We start from the raw sequence: 24,604 nt of genomic DNA, 5'->3' as shown, positions 1-24,604 counted from the left end.
TTCCATCTAAATCTCTGGTGTTACATTTTCCATCTAAATATCTGGTGTTTTATTTTCCTTTTAATCTCTAGTGTTTTATGTTGAAACTAATCTCTGGTGTTTTAATATTCCATCTAAATCTCTGGTGTTTTACATTGAATCTAATGCAATGATATTTATATTTGTCACGCCCTGACCATAGAAAGCTTTTATTTGCTATGGTAGAGTAGGTCAGGGTGTGACAGGGGGTTTTCTAGTTGTTATTTTCTATGTGGGGTTCTAGTTTAGTTTTTCTATATTTGGTGATTGGTATGATTCCCAATTAGAGGCAGCTGGTAATCGTTGTCTCTAATTGGGGATCATACTTAAGTAGCTTGTTTTTCACTTGGGGGTTATGGGATATTGTTTATGTATAGTTGCATTGTAGTCACGGTTCGCCTATTCTTTATTTGTTTTGTAATTGTATTTCGTTTCACTTTATAATACATTTTGTGGAACCCTACTCACGCTGCGCCTTGGTCCGATCCTTCATCTAACGAATGTGACAATATTCCTTCTAAATCTCTGGTGTTTTATATTCCATCTATATCTCTGGTGTTTAATATTCCATCTAAATCTCATGTGTTTTATATTCCATCTAAATCTCTGGTGTTTATTGTTGAGTCTAAATCTCTAGCGTTTTATGTTGAAACTAAATCTCTATTGTTTTACATTGAATCTCAATCTCTGGTGTTTTATATTCCATCTAAACCTCTGGTGTTTTATATTCCATCTAAATCTCTGTTGTTTTATATTCCATCTAAATCTCTGTTGTTTTATATTCCATCTAAATCCCTGGAGTTTCATATTCCATCTAAATCGCCGGTGTTTTATATTCCATTTAAATATCTGGTGTTTTATGTTCCATCTAAATATCTGGTGATTTATATTCCATTGAAATATCTGGTGTTTTAAATTCCATCTAAATCTCTAGTGTTTTATGTTGAAATGAATCTCTGGTGTTTTATATTCTGTAAAAATCTCTGATGTTTTATACTCTGTAAAATTCTCTGGTGTTTTATATTCTGTAAAAATCTCTGATGTTTTATACTCTGTAAAATTCTCTGGTGTTTTATATTCTGTAAAAATCTCTGGTGTTTTATATTCCTTCTAAATATTTGGTGTTTTATTTTCCATCTAAATCTCTAGTGTTTTATATTATTTTTAATCTCTAGTGTTTTATGTTGAACCTAAATCTCTGGTGTGTTATATTCCATCTAAGATGGTGTTTTATTTTGCCTGTGTAGTGATGGATTAATCAATAAACCAATAGATCAATATCAGGACTGACTGACCAACAGACGATTTAGTGCCCAGAGGTGGAATAAGCACAGTCCACCTCTGTCTCTCCAGCCCCTAAACAGAGATGAAACCGTAGAATCTAATCATTTGAATGAGGCATTCTTTTTCTGTGAATGGAACACATGGAAAGCTGCTTGTTTCTGCTCTGAGTATACATAGTTATTTAGGTGTCTATCTCTGTCTCCAGACATGGTTATATAGCTCTGTAGCTGTCTCTCTCTGTCTCCAGACATCGTTATATAACTCTGTAGCTGTCTCTGTCTCCACACATGGTTATACAGCTCTGTAGCTGTCTCTCTCCAGAGATGGTTATATAGCTCTGTAGCTGTCTCTCTCTGTCTAAAGACATGGTTACATAGCCCATTAGCTGTCTCTCTCTGTCTCCATACATGGTTATATAGCTCTGTAGCTGTCTCTCTCTGTCTCCGTACATGGTTATAAAGCTCTGTAGCTGTCTCTCTCTCTGTCTCCATACATGGTTATAAAGCTCTGTAGCTGTCTCTCTCTCTCTCCAGGCATGGTTATAAAGCTCTGTAGCTGTCTCTATCTCCAGACATGCTTATATAGCTCTGTAGCTGTCTCTCTCTGTCTCCAGGCATGATTATATAGCTCTGTAGCTGGGTATCTCTGTCTCCAGATATGGTTATATAGCTCTGTAGCTGTCTCTCTCCGTCTCCAGGCATGGTTATATAGCTCTGTAGCTGTCTCTCTGTCTCCAGATATGGTTATATAGCTCTGTATCTGTCTCTCTCTGTCTCCAGGCATGATTATATAGCTCTGTAGCTGGGTATCTCTGTCTCCAGATATGGTTATAAAGCTCTGTAGCTGTCTCTCTCTGTGTCTCCATACATGGTTATATAGCTCTGTAGCTGTCCCTCTGTCTCCAGATATGGTTATATAGCTCTGTATCTGTCTCTCTCTGTCTCCATACATGGTTATATAGCTCTGTAGCTGTCTCTCTGTCTCCAGATATGGTTATATAGCTCTGTAGCTGTCTCTCTGTCTCCATATATGGTTATATAGCTCTGTATCTGTCTCTCTCTGTCTCCATACATGGTTATATAGCTCTGTAGCTGTCTCTCTGTCTCCAGATATGGTTATATAGCTCTGTAGCTGTCTCTCTGTCTCCAGATATGGTTATATAGCTCTGTAGCTGGGTATCTCTGTCTCCAGACATGGTTACATACCTCTGTAGCTGGGTATCTCTGTCTCCATACATGGTTATATAGCTCTGTAGCTGTCTCTCTGTCTCCATATATGGTTATATAGCTCTGTAGCTGTCTCTCTCTGTGTCTAGACATGGCTATATAAAACTTTGTAGCTGCATATGTCGGTCTCCAGACAGAAATGCATACTGGCTGTTTTATTGTAAGATTCAGAGTACAGCCCAGTGGTATGTCTATATCATGTACATGTATCTCATATATTTTCCCCATTAGGTACTAGGGTGCTGGAGGCAGTGGTGGTGGATGAGCTGAGTTTATCCCCATATAACCTAAAGCGCTTCATGCAGCTGTTAAAGCACTACAGACTGTCCATTAATCCAAGAGTCTGTTACGACACCGTAGACTAGACATCCGTAAAAATCTTCTTGCTAATGCTGATGCTGTTCGCTGTGATGTTGTGTGTCACGGTTGTCATGGTAGCAGCGGTTGTCGTTGAGAAGTTCTGCTGCTGTTTGAAGGTACTGCTGTTCAGTGCTCTGTGTTCCTCTATTACCGTGTACTCACTCTTACTGAGCAATGAAGAGCTGCTTCTCTTCCTCACCCCCCGCCCATCGTCCATCTCGGCCGCCAGTGGCTGACAGCTGCCCACGTGGAGGTACTGCGTCTGCTCCTCACCCTCCGTCTCCCGGTGGTAGAAGTAGTTGAAGTTGGACACGATGACGGGGACGGGCAGGGCGATGGTCAGCACGCCAGCGATGGCGCAGAGAGAACCAACAATCTTCCCACCTATGCTAATTGGGTGCATGTCGCCGTAGCCAACGGTAGTCATGGTGACCACGGCCCACCAGAAGGCGTCTGGGATGGAGCTGAAGCCGGAATCTGGGTCATCGGCCTCTGCAAAGTAAACAGCACTGGAGAAGAGGATGACTCCAATAAAGAGGAAGAAGATGAGCAGACCCAGCTCCCGCATGCTGGCCTTTAGTGTCTGGCCAAGGATCTGGAGCCCCTTGGAGTGTCTGGACAGCTTGAAGATTCTGAACACCCTGACAAGACGGATGACCCTGAGGATGGCGAGGGACATGGCCTGCTGCCCGTTCCCCTGCTGCTCTGCCAGCTCCGTGCCCAGCGTTATAAAATACGGTATTATGGCCACGATATCTATAATGTTCATGATGTTCCTAGAGAAGATGGCCTTGGAGGGACAAGCGAAGAACCGGACCAGCAGCTCAAAGGAGAACCAGATGATGCACAGCGTCTCCACCACGAAGAACGGGTCGGAGAACGGAGAGGAGAAGTACGGCTCGGTGCCGTTAACGGAAGCCACCGGGACTGGCTCCTTGTGGTCCTCCCTGAACTCCGGTAACGTCTCCAGGCAGAAGATGACGATGGAGATGAGGATGACGAGGACGGAGACGATGGCTATCCCCCGCGCAGGACCACTGCTCTCAGGGTACTCAAACAGCAACCACACCTTGAAAAGGAGAACAGATATACTGTATTAACCACACCTTTAAGATGAGATATACTGTATTAACCACACCTTTAAGAGGAGATATACTGTATTATCCACACCTTTAAGATGAGAGGATATATACTGTATTAACCACACCTTTAAGAAGAGATGAGATATACTGTATTAACCACACCTTTAAGTGGAGATATACTGTATTAACCACACCTTTAAGATGAGAAATACTGAATTAACCACACCTTTAAGATGAGAGGATATATACTGTATTAACCACACCTTTAAGAGGAGATATACAGTATTAACCACACCTTTAAGATGAGATATACTGTATTAACGACACCTTTAAGAGGAGATATACTGTATTAACCACACCTTTAAGATGAGAAATACTGAATTAACCACACCTTTAAGAGGAGAGGAGAAATACTGTATTAACCACACCTTTAAGATGATGTATACTGTGTTAACAACACCATTAAGATGAGAAATACTGAATTAACCACACCTTTAAGAGGAGATATACTGTATTAGCAACACCTTTAAGATGAGAAATAATATATTAACCACACCTTTAAGACGAGAAATACTGTCTTAACCACACCTTTAAGATGAGATATACTGTATTAACCACACCTTTAAGATGAGATATATTGTATTAACCACACCTTTAAGAGGATATATACTGTATTAACCACACCCTTAAGAGGATATATACTGAATTAACCACACCTTTAAGATGAGATGAGATATACTGTATTAACCACACCTTTAAGACGAGAAATACTGTATTAACCACACCTTTAAAATGAGATGAGATATACTATATTAACCACACCTTTAAGATGAGAGGACAAATACTGTATTAACCACACCTTTAAGATGAGAGGAGATATACTGTATTAACCACACCTTTAAGATGATATATATTGTATTAACCACACCTTTAAGATGAGATGAGATATACTGTATTAACCACACCTTTAAGAGGAGATATACTATATTAACCACACCTTTAAGATGAGATGAGATATACTGTATTAACCACACCTTTAAGATGAGATATACTGTATTAACCACACCTTTAAGAGGAGATATACTATATTAACCACACCTTTAAGATGAGATATACTATATTAACCACACCTTTAAGATGAGAGGAGAAATACTGTATTAACCACACCTTTAAGATGATATATACTGTATTAACCACACCTTTAAGATGAAATCTACTGTATTAACCACACCTTCTAGATGAGAGGAGATATACTGTATTAACCACACCTTTAAGATGATATATACTGTATTAATCACACCTTTAAGAGGAGAGGAGATATACTGTATTAACCACACCTTTAAGATGATATATACTGTGTTAACAACACCTTTAAGATGAGAGGAGATATACTGAATTAACCACACCTTTAAGATGAGAGGAGAAATACTGTACTAACCACACCTTTAAGATGAGATATACTGTATTAACCACACCTTTAAGAGTAGATATACTGTATTAACAACAACTTTAAGATGAGAAATAATATATTAACCACACCTTTAAGATGAGAAATACTGTATTAACCACACCTTTAAGATGAGATATAATGTATTAACCACACCTTTAAGATGATATATACTGTATTAACCACACCTTTAAGATGATATATACTGTATTAACCACACCTTTAAGATGAGATATATTGTATTAACCACACCTTTAAGAGGATATATACTGTATTAACCACACCCTTAAGAGGATATATACTGAATTAACCACACCTTTAAGATGAGATGAGATATACTGTATTAACCACACCTTTAAGATGAGAAATACTGTATTAACCACACCTTTAAAATGAGATGAGATATACTATATTAACCACACCTTTAAGATGAGAGGAGATATACTGTATTAACCACACCTTTAAGATGAGATGAGATATAGTGTATTAACCACACCTTTAAGAGGAGATATACTATATTAACGACACCTTTAAGATGAGATGAGATATACTGTATTAACCACACCTTTAAGATGAGATATACTGTATTAACCACACCTTTAAGAGGAGATATAGTATATTAACCACACCTTTAAGATGAGAGGAGAAATACTGTATTAACCACACCTTTAAGATGAGCAATACTGTATTAACCACACCTTTAAGATGATATATACTGTATTAACCACACCTTTAAGATGATATATACTGTATTAACCACACCTTTAAGATGAGAGGAGATAAACGGTATTAACCACACCTTTTTGAGGAGATATACTGTATTAACCACACCGTTACGATGAGATATACTGTATTAATCACACCTTTAAGAGGAGAGGAGATATACTGTATTAACCACACCTTTAAGATGATATATACTGTGTTAACAACACCTTTAAGATGAGAGGAGAAATACTGTATTAACCACACCTTTAAGATGAGCAATACTGTATTAACCACACCTTTAAGATGATATATACTTTATTAACCACACCTTTAAGATGAGATATACTGTATTAACCACACCTTTAAGATGAGAGGAGATATACTGAATTAACCACACCTTTAAGATGAGAGGAGAAATACTGTACTAACCACACCTTTAAGATGATATATACTGTGTTAACAACACCTTTAAGATGAGAGGAGAAATACTGTATTAACCACACCTTTAAGATGAGCAATACTGTATTAACCACACCTTTAAGATGATATATACTTTATTAACCACACCTTTAAGAAAAGATATACTGTATTAACCACACCTTTAAGATGAGAGGAGATATACTGAATTAACCACACCTTTAAGATGAGAGGAGAAATACTGTACTAACCACACCTTTAAGATGAGATATACTGTATTAACCACACCTTTAAGAGGAGATATACTGTATTAACAACAACTTTAAGATGAGAAATAATATATTAACCACACCTTTAAGATGAGAAATACTGTATTAACGACACCTTTAAGATGAGATATATTGTATTAACCACACCTTTAAGATGAGATGAGATATACTGTATTAACCACACCTTTAAGAGGAGATATACTATATTAACCACACCTTTAAGATGAGATGAGATATACTGTATTAACCACACCTTTAAGATGAGATATACTGTATTAACCACACCTTTAAGAGGAGATATACTATATTAACCACACCTTTAAGATGAGATATACTATATTAACCACACCTTTAAGATGAGAGGAGAAATACTGTATTAACCACACCTTTAAGATGAGCAATACTGTATTAACCACACCTTTAAGATGAGATATACTGTATTAACCACACCTTTAAGATGAGATATACTGTATTAACCACACCTTTAAGATGAGAAATACTGTATTAACCACACCTTTAAGATGAGATATACTGTATTAACCACACCTTTAAGATGAGATATACTGTATTAACCACACCTTTAAGATGAGATATATTGTATTAACCACACCTTTAAGAGGATATATACTGTATTAACCACACCTTTAAGATGAGAAATACTGTATTAACCACACCTTTAAGATGAGATATATTGTATTAACCACACCTTTAAGAGGATATATACTGTATTAACCACACCCTTAAGAGGATATATACTGAATTAACAACACCTTTAAGATGAGATGAGATATACTGTATTAACCACACCTTTAAGATGAGAAATACTGTATTAACCACACCTTTAAAATGAGATGAGATATACTATATTAACCACACCTTTAAGATGAGAGGAGATATACTGAATTAACAACACCTTTAAGATGAGATGAGATATACTGTATTAACCACACCTTTAAGATGAGAAATACTGTATTAACCACACCTTTAAAATGAGATGAGATATACTATATTAACCACACCTTTAAGATGAGATGAGATATACTGTATTAACCACAACTTTAAGATGAGATATACTGTATTAACCACACCTTTAAGAGGAGATATGGTATATTAACCACACCTTTAAGATGAGATATACTATATTAACCACACCTTTAAGATGAGAGGAGAAATACTGTATTAACCACACCTTTAAGATGAGCAATACTGTATTAACCACACCTTTAAGATGATATATACTGTATTAACCACACCTTTAAGATGATATATACTGTATTAACCACACCTTTAAGATGAGAGGAGATAAACGGTATTAACCACACCTTTTTGAGGAGATATACTGTATTAACCACACCGTTACGATGAGATATACTGTATTAATCACACCTTTAAGAGGAGAGGAGATATAATGTATTAACCGCACCTTTAAGATGATATATACTGTGTTAACAACACCTTTAAGATGAGAGGAGATATACTGAATTAACCACACCTTTAAGATGAGAGGAGAAATACTGTACTAACCACACCTTTAAGACGAGAAATACTGTATTAACCACACCTTTAAGATGAGATATACTGTATTAACCACACCTTTAAGATGAGATATACTGTATTAACCACACCTTTAAGATGAGATATATTGTATTAACCACACCTTTAAGAGGATATATACTATATTAACCACACCTTTAAGATGAGATGAGATATACTGTATTAACCACACCTTTAAGATGAGATATACTGTATTAACCACACCTTTAAGAGGAGATATACTATATTAACCACACCTTTAAGATGAGATATACTATATTAACCACACCTTTAAGATGAGAGGAGAAATACTGTATTAACCACACCTTTAAGATGAGCAATACTGTATTAACCACACCTTTAAGATGAGATATACTGTATTAACCACACCTTTAAGATGAGATATAGTGTATTAACCACACCTTTAAGAGGATATATACTGTATTAACCAGACCCTTAAGAGGATATATACTGAATTAACCACACATTTAAGATGAGATGAGATATACTGTATTAACCACACCTTTAAGATGAGATATACTATATTAACCACACCTTTAAGATGAGAGGAGAAATACTGTATTAACCACACCTTTAAGATGAGCAATACTGTATTAACCACACCGTTAAGAGTAGATATACTATATTAACCACACCTTTAAGATGAGATATACTATATTAACCACACCTTTAAGATGAGAAGAGAAATACTGTATTAACCACACCTTTAATATGAGCAATGCTGTATTAACCACACCTTTAAGATGATATATACTGTATTAACCACACCTTTAAGATGAGATATACTATATTAACCACACCTTTAAGATGAGATGAGATATACTGTATTAACCACACCTTTAAGATGAGATATACTGAATTAACCACACCTTTAAGATGAGAGGAGAAATACTGTACTAACCACACCTTTAAGACGAGAAATACTGTATTAACCACACCTTTAAGATGAGATATACTGTATTAACCACACCTTTAAGATGAGATATACTGTATTAACCACACCTTTAAGATGAGATATATTGTATTAACCACACCTTTAAGAGGATATATACTATATTAACCACACCTTTAAGATGAGATGAGATATACTGTATTAACCACACCTTTAAGATGAGATATACTGTATTAACCACACCTTTAAGAGGAGATATACTATATTAACCACACCTTTAAGATGAGATATACTATATTAACCACACCTTTAAGATGAGAGGAGAAATACTGTATTAACCACACCTTTAAGATGAGCAATACTGTATTAACCACACCTTTAAGATGAGATATACTGTATTAACCACACCTTTAAGGATGAGATATACTGTATTAACCACACCTTTAAGAAGAGATATACTGTATTAACCACACCTTTAAGAGGATATATACTGTATTAACCACACCCTTAAGAGGATATATACTGAATTAACCACACCTTTAAGATGAGATGAGATATACTGTATTAACCACACCTTTAAGATGAGATATACTATATTAACCACACCTTTAAGATGAGAGGAGAAATACTGTATTAACCACACCTTTAAGATGAGCAATACTGTATTAACCACACCGTTAAGAGGAGATATACTATATTAACCACACCTTTAAGATGAGATATACTATATTAACCACACCTTTAAGATGAGAAGAGAAATACTGTATTAACCACACCTTTAATATGAGCAATGCTGTATTAACCACACCTTTAAGATGATATATACTGTATTAACCACACCTTTAAGATGAGATATACTATATTAACGACACCTTTAAGATGAGATGAGATATACTGTATTAACCACACCTTTTTGATGAGATATACTGTATTAACCTCACCTTTACGATGAGATATACTGTATTAATCACACCTTTAAGAGGAGAGGAGATATACTGTATTAACCACACCTTTAAGATGATATATACTGTGTTAACAACACCTTTAAGATGAGAGGAGATATACTGAATTAACCACACCTTTAAGATGAGAGGAGAAATACTGTACTAACCACACCTTTAAGATGAGATATACTGTATTAACCACACCTTTAAGAGGAGATATACTGTATTAACAACAACTTTAAGATGAGAAATAATATATTAACCACACCTTTAAGATGAGAAATACTGTATTAACGACACCTTTAAGATGAGATATATTGTATTAACCACACCTTTAAGATGAGATGAGATATACTGTATTAACCACACCTTTAAGAGGAGATATACTATATTAACCACACCTTTAAGATGAGATGAGATATACTGTATTAACCACACCTTTAAGATGAGATATACTGTATTAACCACACCTTTAAGAGGAGATATACTATATTAACCACACCTTTAAGATGAGATATACTATATTAACCACACCTTTAAGATGAGAGGAGAAATACTGTATTAACCACACCTTTAAGATGAGCAATACTGTATTAACCACACCTTTAAGATGATATATACTGTATTAACCACACCTTTAAGATGAAATCTACTGTATTAACCACACCTTTAAGATGAGAGGAGATAAACTGTATTAACCACACCTTTTTGATGAGATATACTGTATTAACCACACCTTTACGATGAGATATACTGTATTATTCACACCTTTAAGAGGTGAGGAGATATACTGTATTAACCACACCTTTAAGATGATATATACTGTGTTAACAACACCTTTAAGATGAGAGGAGATATACTGAATTAACCACACCTTTAAGATGAGAGGAGAAATACTGTACTAACCACACCTTTAAGATGAGATATATTGTATTAACCACACCTTTAAGAGTAGATATACTGTATTAACAACAACTTTAAGATGAGAAATAATATATTAACCACACCTTTAAGATGAGAAATACTGTATTAACCACACCTTTAAGATGAGATATACTGTATTAACCACACCTTTAAGATGAGATATACTGTATTAACCACACCTTTAAGATGAGAAATACTGTATTAACCACACCTTTAAGATGAGATATACTGTATTAACCACACCTTTAAGATGAGATATACTGTATTAACCACACCTTTAAGATGAGATATATTGTATTAACCACACCTTTAAGAGGATATATATTGTATTAACCACACCCTTAAGAGGATATATACTGAATTAACAACACCTTTAAGATGAGATGAGATATACTGTATTAACCACACCTTTAAGATGAGAAATACTGTATTAACCACACCTTTAAAATGAGATGAGATATACTATATTAACCACACCTTTAAGATGAGAGGAGATATACTGTATTAACCACACCTTTAAGATGAGATGAGATATACTGTATTAACCACACCTTTAAGAGGAGATATACTATATTAACCACACCTTTAAGATGAGATGAGATATACTGTATTAACCACACCTTTAAGATGAGATATACTGTATTAACCACACCTTTAAGAGGAGATATAGTATATTAACCACACCTTTAAGATGAGATATACTATATTAACCACACCTTTAAGATGAGAGGAGAAATACTGTATTAACCACACCTTTAAGATGAGCAATACTGTATTAACCACACCTTTAAGATGATATATACTGTATTAACCACACCTTTAAGATGATATATACTGTATTAACCACACCTTTAAGATGAGAGGAGATAAACGGTATTAACCACACCTTTTTGAGGAGATATACTGTATTAACCACACCGTTACGATGAGATATACTGTATTAATCACACCTTTAAGAGGAGAGGAGATATACTGTATTAACCGCACCTTTAAGATGATATATACTGTGTTAACAACACCTTTAAGATGAGAGGAGATATACTGAATTAACCACACCTTTAAGATGAGAGGAGAAATACTGTACTAACCACACCTTTAAGATGAGATATACTGTATTAACCACACCTTTAAGAGGAGATATACTGTATTAACAACAACTTTAAGATGAGAAATAATATATTAACCACACCTTTAAGATGAGAAATACTGTATTAACCACACCTTTAAGATGAGATATACTGTATTAACCACACCTTTAAGATGAGATATACTGTATTAACCACACCTTTAAGATGAGATATATTGTATTAACCACACCTTTAAGAGGATATATACTTTATTAACCACACCCTTAAGAGGATATATACTGAATTAACCACACCTTTAAGATGAGATGAGATATACTGTATTAACCACACCTTTAAGATGAGAGGAGATATACTGTATTAACCACACCTTTAAGATGAGATGAGATATACTGTATTAACCACACCTTTAAGATGAGATGAGATATACTGTCTTAACCACACCTTTGAGATGAGATGAGATATACTGTATTAACCACACCTTTAAGAGGAGATATACTATATTAACCACACCTTTAAGATGAGATATACTATATTAACCACACCTTTAAGATGAGAGGAGAAATACTGTATTAACCACACCTTTAAGATGAGATATACTTTATTAACCACACCTTTAAAATAAGAAATACTGTATTAACCACACCTTCAAGATGATATATACTGTATTAGCCACACATTTAAGATGAGAGGAAATATACTGTATTAACCACACCTTCAAGATGAGATGAGATATACTGTATTAAGCACACCTTTAAGAGGAGAGGCGATATACTGAATTAACCACACCTTTAAGATGAGAGGAGAAATACTGTACTAACCACACCTTTAAGACGAGAAATACTGTATTAACCACACCTGTAAGATGAGATATACTGTATTAACCACACCTTTAAGAGGAGATATACTATATTAACCACACCTTTAAGATGAGATATACTATATTAACCACACCTTTAAGATGAGAGGAGAAATACTGTATTAACCACACCTTTAAGATGAGCAATACTGTATTAACCACACCTTTAAGATGATATATACTGTATTAACCACACCTTTAAGGAGAAATCTACTGTATTAACGACACCTTTAAGATGAGAGGAGATAAACTGTATTAACCACACCTTTTTGATGAGATATACTGTATTAACCACACCTTTACGATGAGATATACTGTATTAATCACACCTTTAAGAGGAGAGGAGATATACTGTATTAACCACACCTTTAAGATGATATATACTGTGTTAACAACACCTTTAAGATGAGAGGAGATATACTGAATTAACCACACCTTTATGATGAGAAGATAAATACTGTACTAACCACACCTTTAAGATGAGATATACTGTATTAACCACACCTTTAAGAGTAGATATACTGTATTAACAACAACTTTAAGATGAGAAATAATATATTAACCACACCTTTAAGATGAGAAATACTGTATTAACCACACCTTTAAGATGAGATATACTGTATTAACCACACCTTTAAGATGAGATATACTGTATTAACCACACCTTTAAGATGAGAAATACTGTATTAACCACACCTTTAAGATGAGATATACTGTATTAACCACACCTTTAAGATGAGATATACTGTATTAACCACACCTTTAAGATGAGATATATTGTATTAACCACACCTTTAAGAGGATATATACTGTATTAACCACACCCTTAAGAGGATATATACTGAATTAACAACACCTTTAAGATGAGATGAGATATACTGTATTAACCACACCTTTAAGATGAGAAATACTGTATTAACCACACCTTTAAAATGAGATGAGATATGCTATATTAACCACAACTTTAAGATGAGAGGAGATATACTGTATTAACCACACCTTTAAGATGAGATGAGATATACTGTATTAACCATACCTTTAAGATGAGATGAGATATACTGTATTAACCACACCTTTAAGATGAGATATACTGTATTAACCACACCTTTAAGAGGAGATATAGTATATTAACCACACCTTTAAGATGAGATATACTATATTAACCACACCTTTAAGATGAGAGGAGAAATACTGTATTAACCACACCTTTAAGATGAGCAATATTGTATTAACCACACCTTTAAGATGAGCAATACTGTATTAACCACACCTTTAAGATGATATATACTATATTAACCACACCTTTAAGATGAGATGAGATGTACTGTATTAACCACACCTTTAAGATGAGATATACTGTATTAACCACACCTTTAAGAGGAGATATACTATATTAACCACACCTTTAAGATGAGATATACTATATTAACCACACCTTTAAGATGAGAGGAGAAATACTGTATTAACCACACCTTTAAGATGAGCAATACTGTATTAACCACACCTTTAAGATGATATATACTGTATTAACCACACCTTTAAGATGAGATATACTGTATTAACCACACCTTTAAGATGAGAGGAGATAAACTGTATTAACCACACCTTTTTGATGAGATATACTGTATTAACCTCACCTTTACGATGAGATATACTGTATTAATCACACCTTTAAGAGGAGAGGAGATATACTGTATTAACCACACCTTTAAGATGATATATACTGTGTTAACAACACCTTTAAGATGAGAGGAGATATACTGAATTAACCACACCTTTAAGATGAGAGGAGAAATACTGTACTAACCACAGCTTTAAGATGAGATATACTGTATTAACCACACCTTTAAGAGGAGATATACTGTATTAACAACAACTTTAAGATGAGAAATAATATATTAACCACACCTTTAAGATGAGAAATACTGTATTAACCACACCTTTAAGATGAGATATACTGTATTAACCACACCTTTAAAGGAGAGGAGATATACTGTATTAACCACACCTTTAAGATGAGATATATTGTATTAACCACACCTTTAAGAGGATATATACTTTATTAACCACACCCTTAAGAGGATATATACTGAATTAACCACACCTTTAAGATGAGATGAGATATACTGTATTAACCACACCTTTAAGATGAGAGGAGATATACTGTATTAACCACACCTTTAAGATGAGATGAGATATACTGTATTAACCACACCTTTAAGATGAGATGAGATATACTGTCTTAACCACACCTTTAAGATGAGATGAGATATACTGTATTAACCACACCTTTAAGAGGAGATATACTATATTAACCACACCTTTAAGATGAGATATACTATATTAACCACACCTTTAAGATGAGAGGAGAAATACTGTATTAACCACACCTTTAAGATGAGATATACTTTATTAACCACACCTTTAAAATAAGAAATACTGTATTAACCACACCTTCAAGATGATATATACTGTATTAGCCACACCTTTAAGATGAGAGGAAATATACTGTATTAACCACACCTTCAAGATGAGATGAGATATACTGTATTAACCACACCTTTAAGAGGAGAGGAGATATACTGAATTAACCACACCTTTAAGATGAGAGGAGAAATACTGTACTAACCACACCTTTAAGACGAGAAATACTGTATTAACCACACCTGTAAGATGAGATATAATGTATTAACCACACCTTTAAGAGGAGATATACTATATTAACCACACCTTTAAGATGAGATATACTATATTAACCACACCTTTAAGATGAGAGGAGAAATACTGTATTAACCACACCTTTAAGATGAGCAATACTGTATTAACCACACCTTTAAGATGATATATACTGTATTAACCACACCTTTAAGGAGAAATCTACTGTATTAACAACACCTTTAAGATGAGAGGAGATAAACTGTATTAACCACACCTTTTTGATGAGATATACTGTATTAACCACACCTTTACGATGAGATATACTGTATTAATCACACCTTTAAGAGGAGAGGAGATATACTGTATTAACCACACCTTTAAGATGATATATACTGTGTTAACAACACCTTTAAGATGAGAGGAGATATACTGAATTAACCACACCTTTAAGATGAGAAGAGAAATACTGAATTAACCACACCTTTAAGATGAGAAGAGAAATACTGTACTAACCACACCTTTAAGAGTAGATATACTGTATTAACAACAACTTTAAGATGAGAAATAATATATTAACCACACCTTTAAGATGAGAAATACTGTATTAACCACACCTTTAAGATGATATATACTGTATTAACCACACCTTTAAGATGAGATATACTGTATTAACCACACCTTTAAGATGAGAAATACTGTATTAACCACACCTTTAAGATGAGATATACTGTATTAACCACACCTTTAAGATGAGATATACTGTATTAACCACACCTTTAAGATGAGATATATTGTATTAACCACGCCTTTAAGAGGATATATACTGTATTAACCACACCTTTAAGAGGATATATACTGAATTAACAACACCTTTAAGATGAGATGAGATATACTGTATTAACCACACCTTTAAGATGAGATGAGATATACTGTCTTAACCACACCTTTAAGATGAGATGAGACATACTGTATTAACCACACCTTTAAGAGGAGATATACTATATTAACCACACCTTTAAGATGAGATATACTATATTAACCACACCTTTAAGATGAGAGGAGAAATACTGTATTAACCACACCTTTAAGATGAGATATACTTTATTAACCACACCTTTAAGATGAGATATAGTATATTAACCACACCTTTAAGATGAGATATACTTTATTAACCACACCTTTAAAATAAGAAATACTGTATTAACCACACCTTCAAGATGATATATACTGTATTAGCCACACCTTTAAGATGAGAGGAGATATACTGTATTAACCACACCTTTAAGATGAGATGAGATATACTGTATTAACCATACCTTTAAGATGAGATGAGATATACTGTATTAACCACACCTTTAAGATGAGATATACTGTATTAACCACACCTTTAAGAGGAGATATAGTATATTAACCACACCTTTAAGATGAGATATACTATATTAACCACACCTTTAAGATGAGAGGAGAAATACTGTATTAACCACACCTTTAAGATGAGCAATACTGTATTAACCACACCTTTAAGATGAGCAATACTGTATTAACCACACCTTTAAGATGATATATACTATATTAACCACACCTTTAAGATGTGATGAGATGTACTGTATTAACCACACCTTTAAGATGAGATATACTGTATTAACCACACCTTTAAGAGGAGATATACTATATTAACCACACCTTTAAGATGAGATATACTATATTAACCACACCTTTAAGATGAGAGGAGAAATACTGTATTAACCACACCTTTAAGATGAGCAATACTGTATTAATCACACCTTTAAGATGATATATACTGTATTAACCACACCTTTAAGATGAGATATACTTTATTAACCACACCTTTAAAATAAGAAATACTGTATTAACCACACCTTCAAGATGATATATACTGTATTAGCCACACCTTTAAGATGAGAGGAGATATACTGTATTAACCACACCTTTAAGATGAGATGAGATATACTGTATTAACCATACCTTTAAGATGAGATGAGATATACTGTATTAACCACACCTTTAAGATGAGATATACTGTATTAACCACACCTTTAAGAGGAGATATAGTATATTAACCACACCTTTAAGATGAGATATACTATATTAACCACACCTTTAAGATGAGAGGAGAAATACTGTATTAACCACACCTTTAAGATGAGCAATACTGTATTAACCACACCTTTAAGATGAGCAATACTGTATTAACCACACCTTTAAGATGATATATACTATATTAACCACACCTTTAAGATGAGATGAGATGTACTGTATTAACCACACCTTTAAGATGAGATATACTGTATTAACCACACCTTTAAGAGGAGATATACTATATTAACCACACCTTTAAGATGAGATATACTATATTAACCACACCTTTAAGATGAGAGGAGAAATACTGTATTAACCACACCTTTAAGATGAGCAATACTGTATTAACCACACCTTTAAGATGATATATACTGTATTAACCACACCTTTAAGATGAGATATACTGTATTAACCACACCTTTAAGATGAGAGGAGATAAACTGTATTAACCACACCTTTTTGATGAGATATACTGTATTAACCTCACCTTTACGATGAGATATACTGTATTAATCACACCTTTAAGAGGAGAGGAGATATACTGTATTAACCACACCTTTAAGATGATATATACTGTGTTAACAACACCTTTAAGATGAGAGGAGATATACTGAATTAACCACACCTTTAAGATGAGAGTAGAAATACTGTACTAACCACACCTTTAAGATGAGATATACTGTATTAACCACACCTTTAAGAGGAGATATACTGTATTAACAACAACTTTAAGATGAGAAATAATATATTAACCACACCTTTAAGATGAGAAATACTGTATTAACCACACCTTTAAGATGAGATATACTGTATTAACCACACCTTTAAGATGAGATATACTGTATTAACCACACCTTTAAGATGAGATATATTGTATTAACCACACCTTTAAGAGGATATATACTTTATTAACCACACCCTTAAGAGGATATATACTGAATTAACCACACCTTTAAGATGAGATGAGATATACTGTATTAACCACACCTTTAAGATGAGAGGAGATATACTGTATTAACCACACCTTTAAGATGAGATGAGATATACTGTATTAACCACACCTTTAAGATGAGATGAGATATACTGTCTTAACCACACCTTTAAGATGAGATGAGATATACTGTATTAACCACACCTTTAAGAGGAGATATACTATATTAACCACACCTTTAAGATGAGATATACTATATTAACCACACCTTTAAGATGAGAGGAGAAATACTGTATTAACCACACCTTTAAGATGAGATATACTTTATTAACCACACCTTTAAAATAAGAAATACTGTATTAACCACACCTTCAAGATGATATATACTGTATTAGCCACACCTTTAAGATGAGAGGAAATATACTTTATTAACCACACCTTCAAGATGAGATGAGATATACTGTATTAACCACACCTTTAAGAGGAGAGGAGATATACTGAATTAACCACACCATTAAGATGAGAGGAGAAATACTGTATTAACCACACCTTTAAGATGAGCAATACTGTATTAACCACACCTTTAAGATGATATATACTGTATTAACCACACCTTTAAGGAGAAATCTACTGTATTAACAACACCTTTAAGATGAGAGGAGATAAACTGTATTAACCACACCTTTTTGATGAGATATACTGTATTAACCACACCTTTACGATGAGATATACTGTATTAATCACACCTTTAAGAGGAGAGGAGATATACTGTATTAACCACACCTTTAAGATGATATATACTGTGTTAACAACACCTTTAAGATGAGAGGAGATATACTGAATTAACCACACCTTTAAGATGAGAAGAGAAATACTGTACTAACCACACCTTTAAGATGAGATATACTGTATTAACCACACCTTTAAGAGTAGATATACTGTATTAACAACAACTTTAAGATGAGAAATAATATATTAACCACACCTTTAAGATGAGAAATACTGTATTAACCACACCTTTAAGATGATATATACTGTATTAACCACACCTTTAAGATGAGATATACTGTATTAACCACACCTTTAAGATGAGAAATACTGTATTAACCACACCTTTAAGATGAGATATACTGTATTAACCACACCTTTAAGATGAGATATACTGTATTAACCACACCTTTAAGATGAGATATATTGTATTAACCACGCCTTTAAGAGGATATATACTGTATTAACCACACCCTTAAGAGGATATATACTGAATTAACAACACCTTTAAGATGAGATGAGATATACTGTATTAACCACACCTTTAAGATGAGAAATACTGTATTAACCACACCTTTAAAATGAGATGAGATATACTATATTAACCACACCTTTAAGATGAGAGGAGATATACTGTATTAACCACACCTTTAAGATGAGATGAGATATACTGTATTAACCATACCTTTAAGATGAGATGAGATATACTGTATTAACCACACCTTTAAGATGAGATATACTGTATTAACCACACCTTTAAGAGGAGATATAGTATATTAACCACACCTTTAAGATGAGATATACTATATTAACCACACCTTTAAGATGAGAGGAGAAATACTGTATTAACCACACCTTTAAGATGAGAGGAGATAAACGGTATTAACCACACCTTTTTGAGGAGATATACTGTATTAACCACACCGTTACGATGAGATATACTGTATTAATCACACCTTTAAGAGGAGAGGAGATATACTGTATTAACCACACCTTTAAGATGAGATATACTGTATTAACCACACCTTTAAGATGAGATATACTGTATTAACCACACCTTTAAGATGAGAAATACTGTATTAACCACACCTTTAAGATGAGATATACTGTATTAACCACACCTTTAAGATGAGATATACTGTATTAACCACACCTTTAAGATGAGATATATTGTATTAACCACGCCTTTAAGAGGATATATACTGTATTAACCACACCCTTAAGAGGATATATACTGAATTAACAACACCTTTAAGATGAGATGAGATATACTGTATTAACCACACCTTTAAGATGAGAAATACTGTATTAACCACACCTTTAAAATGAGATGAGATATACTATATTAACCACACCTTTAAGATGAGAGGAGATATACTGTATTAACCACACCTTTAAGATGAGATGAGATATACTGTATTAACCATACCTTTTAAGATGAGATGAGATATACTGTATTAACCACACCTTTAAGATGAGATATACTGTATTAACCACACCTTTAAGAGGAGATATAGTATATTAACCACACCTTTAAGATGAGATATACTATATTAACCACACCTTTAAGATGAGAGGAGAAATACTGTATTAACCACACCTTTAAGATGAGAGGAGATAAACGGTATTAACCACACCTTTTTGAGGAGATATACTGTATTAACCACACCGTTACGATGAGATATACTGTATTAATCACACCTTTAAGAGGAGAGGAGATATACTGTATTAACCACACCTTTAAGATGAGAAATACTGTATTAACCACACCTTTAAGATGAGATATACTGTATTAACCACACCTTTAAGATGAGATATACTGTATTAACCACACCTTTAAGATGAGATATATTGTATTAACCACACCTTTAAGAGGATATATACTGTATTAACCACACCCTTAAGAGGATATATACTGAATTAACAACACCTTTAAGATGAGATGAGATATACTGTATTAACCACACCTTTAAGATGAGAAATACTGTATTAACCACACCTTTAAAATGAGATGAGATATACTATATTAACCACACCTTTAAGATGAGAGGAGATATACTGTATTAACCACACCTTTAAGATGAGATGAGATATACTGTAATAACCACACCTTTAAGATGAGATGAGATATACTGTATTAACCACACCTTTAAGATGAGATATACTGTATTAACCACACCTTTAAGAGGATATATAGTATATTAACCACAGCTTTAAGATGAGATATACTATATTAACCACACCTTTAAGATGAGAGGAGAAATACTGTATTAACCACACCTTTAAGATGAGCAATACTGAATTAACCACACCTTTAAGATGATATATACTGTATTAACCACACCTTTAAGATGATATATACTGTATTAACCACACCTTTAAGATGAGATATACTGTATTAATCACACCTTTAAGAGGAGAGGAGATATACTGTATTAACCGCACCTTTAAGATGATATATACTGTGTTAACAACACCTTTAAGATGAGAGGAGATATACTGAATTAACCACACCTTTAAGATGAGAGGAGAAATACTGTACTAACCACACCTTTAAGACGAGAAATACTGTATTAACCACACCTTTAAGATGAGATATACTGTATTAACCACACCTTTAAGATGAGATATACTGTATTAACCACACCTTTAAGATGAGATATATTGTATTAACCACACCTTTAAGAGGATATATACTATATTAACCACACCTTTAAGATGAGATGAGATATACTGTATTAACCACACCTTTAAGATGAGATATACTGTATTAACCACACCTTTAAGAGGAGATATACTATATTAACCACACCTTTAAGATGAGATATACTATATTAACCACACCTTTAAGATGAGAGGAGAAATACTGTATTAACCACACCTTTAAGATGAGCAATACTGTATTAACCACACCTTTAAGATGATATATACTGTATTAACCACACCTTTAAGATGAGATATACTATATTAACCACACCTTTAAGATGAGATGAGATATACTGTATTAACCACACCTTTAAGATGAGATATACTGTATTAACCACACCTTTAAGAGGAGATATACTATATTAACCACACCTTTAAGATGAGATATACTATATTAACCACACCTTTAAGATGAGAGGAGAAATACTGTATTAACCACACCTTTAAGATGAGCAATACTGTATTAACCACACGTTTAAGATGATATATACTGTATTAACCACACCTTTAAGATGAGTATACTGTATTAACCACACCTTTAAGATGAGAGGAGATAAACTGTATTAACCACACCTTTTTGATGAGATATACTGTATTAACCTCACCTTTACGATGAGATATACTGTATTAATCACACCTTTAAGAGGAGAGGAGATATACTGTATTAACCACACCTTTAAGATGATATATACTGTGTTAACAACACCTTTAAGATGAGAGGAGATATACTGAATTAACCACACCTTTAAGATGAGAGGAGAAATACTGTATTAACCACACCTTTAAGATGAGATATACTGTATTAACCACACCTTTAAGAGGAGATATACTGTATTAACAACAACTTTAAGATGAGAAATAATATATTAACCACACCTTTAAGATGAGAAATACTGTATTAACCACACCTTTAAGATGATATATACTGTAGTAACCACACCTTTAAGATGAGATATACTGTATTAACCACACCTTTAAGGATGAGATATACTGTATTAACCACACCTTTAAGAAGAGATATACTGTATTAACCACACCTTTAAGAGGATATATACTGTATTAACCACACCCTTAAGAGGATATATACTGAATTAACCACACCTTTAAGATGAGATGAGATATACTGTATTAACCACACCTTTAAGATGAGATATACTATATTAACCACACCTTTAAGATGAGAGGAGAAATACTGTATTAACCACACCTTTAAGATGAGCAATACTGTATTAACCACACCGTTAAGAGGAGATATACTATATTAACCACACCTTTAAGATGAGATATACTATATTAACCACACCTTTAAGATGAGAAGAGAAATACTGTATTAACCACACCTTTAATATGAGCAATGCTGTATTAACCACACCTTTAAGATGATATATACTGTATTAACCACACCTTTAAGATGAGATATACTATATTAACGACACCTTTAAGATGAGATGAGATATACTGTATTAACCACACCTTTTTGATGAGATATACTGTATTAACCTCACCTTTACGATGAGATATACTGTATTAATCACACCTTTAAGAGGAGAGGAGATATACTGTATTAACCACACCTTTAAGATGATATATACTGTGTTAACAACACCTTTAAGATGAGAGGAGAAATACTGTACTAACCACACCTTTAAGATGAGATATACTGTATTAATCACACCTTTAAGAGGAGAGGAGATATACTGAATTAACCACACCTTTAAGATGAGAGGAGAAATACTGTACTAACCACACCTTTAAGATGAGATATACTGTATTAACCACACCTTTAAGAGGAGATATACTGTATTAACAACAACTTTAAGATGAGAAATAATATATTAACCACACCTTTAAGATGAGAAATACTGTATTAACGACACCTTTAAGATGAGATATATTGTATTAACCACACCTTTAAGATGAGATGAGATATACTGTATTAACCACACCTTTAAGAGGAGATATACTATATTAACCACACCTTTAAGATGAGATGAGATATACTGTATTAACCACACCTTTAAGATGAGATATACTGTATTAACCACACCTTTAAGAGGAGATATACTATATTAACCACACCTTTAAGATGAGATATACTATATTAACCACACCTTTAAGATGAGAGGAGAAATACTGTATTAACCACACCTTTAAGATGAGCAATACTGTATTAACCACACCTTTAAGATGATATATACTGTATTAACCACACCTTTAAGATGAAATCTACTGTATTAACCACACCTTTAAGATGAGAGGAGATAAACTGTATTAACCACACCTTTTTGATGAGATATACTGTATTAACCACACCTTTACGATGAGATATACTGTATTATTCACACCTTTAAGAGGTGAGGAGATATACTGTATTA

General features: G+C 33.6%; 1 protein-coding gene across 1 annotated transcript in view; it reads right to left on the bottom strand.

Annotated features, from left to right (window-relative positions):
• Positions 1–1,752: 1,752 nt before the first annotated feature.
• Positions 1,753–24,604, bottom strand: part of LOC106594880 (potassium voltage-gated channel subfamily A member 1) — a 71,592-nt gene continuing 48,740 nt past the window's right edge. The window contains exon 3 of the mRNA XM_045692798.1: positions 1,753–3,957. Within this exon, the coding sequence (XP_045548754.1) occupies positions 2,890–3,957 (1,068 nt within the window). The 3' untranslated portion in view covers positions 1,753–2,889. The remainder of the gene's footprint in view (positions 3,958–24,604) is intronic.

Source organism: Salmo salar, chromosome ssa13 (assembly GCF_905237065.1).
Source record: "Salmo salar chromosome ssa13, Ssal_v3.1, whole genome shotgun sequence".
Lineage (NCBI taxonomy): Eukaryota > Metazoa > Chordata > Actinopteri > Salmoniformes > Salmonidae > Salmo > Salmo salar.
This window is presented reverse-complemented; position numbering and strand designations above follow the sequence as displayed.